The sequence below is a fragment of the Rutidosis leptorrhynchoides genome, chromosome 3, assembly GCF_046630445.1.
Source record: "Rutidosis leptorrhynchoides isolate AG116_Rl617_1_P2 chromosome 3, CSIRO_AGI_Rlap_v1, whole genome shotgun sequence".
Taxonomy (NCBI): domain Eukaryota; kingdom Viridiplantae; phylum Streptophyta; class Magnoliopsida; order Asterales; family Asteraceae; genus Rutidosis; species Rutidosis leptorrhynchoides.
In genome coordinates this window covers 242,933,846-242,940,762 of record NC_092335.1, presented here as the reverse complement: position 1 = coordinate 242,940,762, position 6,917 = coordinate 242,933,846, and the positions used below count along the sequence as shown (strand labels likewise).

The 6,917-nt window shown below is 35.8% G+C and overlaps 1 protein-coding gene across 1 annotated transcript; it reads left to right on the top strand.

The window, feature by feature from the left end:
• The first annotated feature begins 443 nt into the window (after positions 1 to 443).
• Positions 444 to 1,133, top strand: LOC139900911 (secreted RxLR effector protein 161-like). Its single transcript, XM_071883659.1, has one exon. It carries the CDS (start codon positions 444 to 446, stop codon positions 1,131 to 1,133), a length of 690 nt encoding a protein of 229 aa, XP_071739760.1.
• Positions 1,134 to 6,917: the final 5,784 nt, after the last annotated feature.

Sequence of the window (6,917 nt, the reverse complement as noted above, 5' to 3'; positions counted from 1 at the left end):
AAAATCCATATATGGGTTAAAGCAAGCTTCTCGACAATGGTATCTGAAATTTCATGAAGTTATTGATAAGTTTCAGTTTAAGAAAAACGCAGTGGATCAATGTATATACCTTAAGATCAGTGGGAGCAAATTTTCTATCCTGGTATTATACGTTGATGATATTCTTTTGGCATGTAATGATAAAGATATGTTGTATGAGATCAAAAGATTCCTTTCAAGCAATTTTGACATAAAGGATCTCAAGGAAGCCTCTTACGTAATTGGCATTGAAATCCACCGAGATAGGTCTCGTGGCATTTTGGGTTTGTCACAAAGGGCATATATTGAAAAAGTCCTTAAGAAATACAAAATGCATAATTGCTCACCATCAGTTGCCCCTGTTCTTAAGGGTGATCGTTTTGGCTCATTTCAATGTCCCAAAAAATGATTTGGAACGCGAAGAGATGAGACTTATACCGTATGCTTCGGTTATTGGAAGTCTTGTATACGCTCAAGTTTGTACGCGTCCCGATATCACTCACATAACGGGCATGCTTGGACGTTATCAATCCAATCCAGGAATGGATCATTGGAAAGCAGCCAAAAAGTTTTTGCGATATCTTCAAGGAACTAAGGATTTAATGTTGACTTATCGAAGAATGGATAACCTTGAAGTCATGGGTTACTCGAACTCCGATTTTTCCAAATGTAAGGACGATAAGAAATCCACTTCAGGGTACATTTTTATGCTTTCAGGGGGTCCTATTTCATGGAAGAGTCATAAGCAAGAATTAACCACCACTTCTACCATGATGGCTGAGTATGTTGCATTCTATCACGCTACTAGTCATGCTATTTTGCTCAAGAACTTAATTTCTGGACTCAAGGTGGTTGACTCCATATCACGACCCATTAGACTATATTGTGACAATAGTGCTGTTGTTAGCTTCTTAAATAGCACTAGTTCTAGTGGAGCTGGTTTGTATCTCGACACTAAGTACTTGTACGTTCGAGAAAGAGTTGAAGAAAAGAGCATTGCCATTGAGTACGTACGCACTAATGACATGTTGGCTGATCCACTTACTAAAGGTTTACCTCCCAAGCTCTTTCTAGAGCATGTTGCGGGCATGGGATTGTGTAGTAACCTAATTTAAGGATTACGTTCTTTTATATTATGTTTTATCCACATTATGTTTGTTATTCTCTATTTTGTGCACATTATGAGATATTATTAACAAACGATTATTAATGGATCATTATTATGAATGGTTTATGTTGGTTACCACTTATGTTCTAATCACCATTCGAATTCATTATGGATTATGAGAATTATGAATTATGTGAATGACTAACAGTATAATTGATAGGGGTCCTGTATCGAAAAATGATACATGTGACTATATTGATTCGCGTTAGTAATTCTACATAATGACGATTGATTATTAAATCAATTAATTGGCCAAAATTTATACAAAACATTAATAGGTATACGGCCAAGTGGGAGAATGTTAGACTTATTTATTACTCCTACATTAATGTGTCCTAACCTATTAATAACAAGTCACCATCTTATTGATATGGTGAGATCACAAGATGTCATTATTAATAACAAGTCACCATCTTATTGATATGGTGAGATTACAAGAATCTTGACATGTTGTCTTTTATGATCATACTTAAATACCATAATGAATGCACTTAACTAATCTTGATGGGAGACTATTAAGTTGCATACTCTTTAATATTTGGAGTTGATCCCTCCTTGACCTCTCCTATAAATAGAGGCTCATTCTTCACCTCTATGTACACAACAACAACACATTACAATTACTCTAAGTCCATCACTAAAGGAGAGGATCAAGTAGAAGATCAAACATCCTAGTTGTATTCTTATCGCTTCATCTTTCCATTCAAGTAAGCCTTATCTCTTATGTATTAATATTCATGTTATGAATTAGATAATGATTATGATTAACATAAGTTATGCACCATTGCTCGACTGGATTGTAAACGATTCAATATTTTTGGGTTACTTTAGATCCTGATTTGAAATCAACTAGAATAGGAAGGTGTGAAATGAAATTAAAACGATTGATTTCTCATTAAATAGAGAAGAAAAAGTCAAAGGACAAAAATACCCTCGTATGCTAGTCACGTGATACGGGTTAATAGGGGCGAACTAACGAACATCAGGACCAGGTACCAAACATGCAACAAATGCAAATATCATGCTCATCCATATAAAAATGGAACTTTAGGACAATCCGTGAAATTTGGACCCAACATCAGATACGACCGTGTAACTTTGGCTGTTAAAAAGACCGCCCCACAGGGTATGGTATTAGTTAGACCATGGGTTACAGTAATGGTTTTCAGCGGTGACGTGGAGTGAAAATTTTCACTTTTTGTAAGATAGAGAAATCTAATTGTGATGTGGAAGTGCTAAAATTGAAGGGTGTTTTATGGTGAGTGCTAAATTTTTAGTGTTAAATTTTAGTAAAAAGATTTTGAGTGATGTGGTAAAATATGGTTGAAAGTTTGATGAAAATAAATAAATAAAAAAGATAAAAATGAGGTGTCAAAATTTTATTAGGTGTTAAAATCTGATTTTGTTGTTAAGATTGTAACTAACACCCTTAGTCCTTCATGTTTAAAGCCTCATTGTGAGCGTTGGATTACGTGTAATTTTGGCCATGTCATTTTAACGCTTTTTTCAAAAGCCCGTAGCTTACGGTCTTAGTCGATAGTGATGTAATACTGAAATGACAACTAAAAACTTTTAATCCTGAACGTATGGATAGAGAATGATAAAATTTGAATGCGGGCGGGTTTGTATCTCCTTTGAGTAAGATTCGGTTATCTTCATTTAACAGTTCGAGTTTGGATGGATTAGATAATATTACAAATGTTGAACGTGTACATGTTCAGAAAGGTTCTTTTTTGAGTCTAGTGGTGTGCTAGGGAATACAATTGGTGAGGTTGTTGATCACAATATTACAACATTTCGGTTGATCCTTGTTCTAAATCCCAATAATATATATCAAGTCAACCTTTGATTAATTTTTCAGAGGCAACTGTTTACCATGAGAAAATTATAAGGGTTTATGATACAACTGATGTTGAGATCCAATTTAAGAGTTTGAAGAAAGCATGAATGGGGGCTCGCCTTTGGTTGCTAGTCACTACTACGTTTATCCTCATTTAGACCCCTATATATAGACGTGTTAATAATTTAACGCGTCTATATAAACAAATGGACACGTCTAATTAGTAAAAAGGCGGAACACCTCTAATTAATATATTATTTAGACGTGTTGACACGTCTAATTGACATATTTAGACGTGTTGATGATAAAAAGAGCGGAACACCTCTAATTAACATATTATTTAGACGTGTTAACATGTATATTTAGACGTGTTGTTGATAAAAATGGTTGAACACCTCTAACTAACATATTATTTAGACGTGTTAACACGTCTACTTGACCAAAGGAAGGAACACGTATAAATATGTTATTATTGTAACACCCCGTTTTTCTAAACATGACGCTCGGGTCATCATTTGAAGTCCAAGAATGGTTATTTAATAGTTTAGATGTAATGCATTTACCACGTTTGACTTTGGGATGTTTTAAAAGTGAAATTGGAGTACATCAGGTAAACTGTCGAGTTTGAGTGCAGTTTGTCGCGTTCTGGTGTGTCGCATTCCGTGACAAACATGGTTGAAACGCGACAACTTCTGATACTTGATTTCTGCCCCTTTTGTCGTGTTTCAGTATTGTTTATCACGTCCTGGTGTCGCGAAACGCGACGAAGTGTCGCGAAACGCAACAAATGTCGCTGTAATGACATTTTTAACCCATTTTAATGGAATCTTTTGAGGGTGTTTTGGTAAATTCACTTATGGCCGGTTCTAGAGCCATAAGACTGATTCAAGGCTCATCTTATCCTCATTTTACACATCAAACACTTCCTTCATCAAACCCTAGAGTGAGAAACTCAATTTAGTGAGAGAAAGCTCCATTTGGAGAAGAAGAAGAGTGTTTCGGGTCAAACCTCAAGTGTTAAAGTTTTTTCACTAGTCAACGACATCACTTTGGCGGTATTGGTAAGTTCTAACTCCGAGTTTCATTGTTTGATTTAAGATTCAATGTTAGGGTTTTGAGATTGTTAGTTGTAAAACCCATTTAGATGATGAAGATGGTTTATGGAAAGTTGTTATTATTGATACTTGGCGGGTTTTGGGTTGATTAATGATTTAACCATGTTTAAGGCTTGTAAGTAGTGTGTAATCACTAGTATTAGTGATTATTGGTTAGTTTGGGCGCGGTTTGAGCTTGGAAGTGCAATTGGGTCGAAATTGCACTAGTTGTCGAAGTGGGTTGATTTGTAATCCACCCTAATTGTGTTATTTGTTATGTGATAATGGAATAGGTACGTTCTATTGGCGTTTGCAGATTTTGGTTTGGCATCCATCAAGACTTCAAGGTGAGTGTTAATATTCTATGTGCGTATGTATGTGTAGGATGGGTGCGGGTCGGGTGAAGCGGTTCTCGTTTATAGAGATCACCTCACATATAGGTGGATGATGGACTCTTGGAGTTTTGAGTCTTTGTGTACGCTTATGCGTTTTGGGTCACCACCCTTGGGATAGTGAATCTTTGGAGTATACGGATTCATGATGACTCGGTTGTTCGGTCATCATATTATAGAGGTAGTAGATCTCGGTTAAGGTAGATTCATGATGACTCGGTCGTTCGGTCATCTTATTATAGAGGTAGTGGATCTCGGTTAGGGCGGATTCATGATGACTCAATTTGTTTGGTCATCTTATTATAGAGGTAATGAATCTCGGTTAGTGTGGATTCATGATGACTCGGTTTGCTCGGTCATCTTCTCGTTAAGGTTGTGAATCTCGGTTAGAGCTGGTTCATGATGACTCAGTTTGTTCGGTCATCTTATCGTTGAGCTAGTGTATCTCGGGTCGTGCGAATTCACTAAGGCTCGGGTTGTTTGGTAAACTTTCGTATGTTTAAGGTTAAGTGGTTAACCTTGGGTTGCAGGTTCGTTGGGTATTATATTACCTTATGTTATTGATATTGTTGTGTTGTAGCTAGCCCTCCGGGTGTAGCTTGGTAGTGTTGTTCATATCGTTTGAGCGAACTTACATTGATGTTGTAGCTAGTGGTATCGCAATTGTACGGTATGCTTAGATTAGCTTTCTATATGCCTGGATGCTCCGGTATGTGTTATTTGATATTTGTGTGGCGTGTCCATTTTATGCATATATATGTATGTAGTATATTCTCACTGACTAAGCGTTAGCTTACCCTCTCGTTGTTGATATTTTTATAGGTTCGCGTGATGGCAGCTCAGGTAAGCGTGGGGATTAGAGATCTTGGCTAGGTTGCTTAGGAGATCTCGCTTTTGGATTTGATTAGGATTGGGTAGCGTATTCCCAATCACCATGCTCGGTTTTGTATGCCCATTTGGATATTTAAACTTGTGTTAAATGTTTTAAAGTTATTAAACTTACTATTGTATTGAAGATGTCTTGGAAACATAATTGGGACCTAAATGTTAATGATATTAATGTATTATAAAGAAAAATTTTTATGGGCCGTTATTAATACGGGTTGGGTTGTTTCAATTATATAGACGTGTGATTAAATTTTTTGCAAGTATATGTCGTGTTAAAATTTTGGAAGCGTTCCCGTCGTTTTAAAATAGAGGGTTACTAAATGAAAACCACCTGCACCCATTAATTCCACCGATTCAACTTATCAGTTAATTCCATCAAATTGTTCAATCAATTTCCTGACTTCTATTCATGTCTTCCTTTTAATAGAGCTTTTAAAATTGATTTACGATTTACTATAGAAATTAGGGTTTTAGTCTATTCAATTCAGACCGTCAACATCACCATTATTGCCGCTGCTGCCGCCGTTGCCCCTGTATAAGACTCCAAATCGGTTGATGCTCTTGATTGCGTGTTTGATTACATGATTTTTCCATTCAGAACAAAGTAAGTTGTTGAAATGTCCCGTTCTTATTGGTTAAAAACGTTCCATATTAATTGATTTCGTTGCGAGGTTTTGACCTCTATATGAGACGTTTTTCAAAGACTGCATTCATTTTTAAAACAAACCATAACCTTTATTTCATAGATAAAGGTTTAAAAAAAAACTTTACGTAGATTATCAAATAATGATAATCTAAAATATCCTGTTTACAAACGACCATTACATAATGGTTTACAATACAAATATGTTACAACAAAATAAGTTTCTTGAATGCAGTTTTTACACAATATCATACAAGCATGGACTCCAAATCTCGTCCTTATTTAAGTATGCGACAGCGGAAGCTCTTAATAATCACCTGAGAATAAACATGCTTAAAACGTCAACAAAAATGTTGGTGAGTTATAGGTTTAACCTATATATATCAAATCATAATAATAGACCACAAGATTTCATATTTCAATACACATCCCATACATAGAGATAAAAATCATTCATATGGTGAACACCTGGTAACCGACAATAACAAGATGCATATATAAGAATATCCCCATCATTCCGGGACACCCTTCGGATATGATATAAATTTCGAAGTACTAAAGCATCCGGTACTTTGGATGGGGTTTGTTAGGCCCAATAGATCTATCTTTAGGATTCGCGTCAATTAGGGTGTCTGTTCCCTAATTCTTAGATTACCAGACTTAATAAAAAGGGGCATATTCGATTTCGATAATTCAACCATAGAATGTAGTTTCACGTACTTGTGTCTATTTTGTAAATCATTTATAAAACCTGCATGTATTCTCATCCCAAAAATATTAGATTTTAAAAGTGGGACTATAACTCACTTTCACAGATTTTTACTTCGTCGGGAAGTAAGACTTGGCCACTGGTTGATTCACGAACCTATAACAA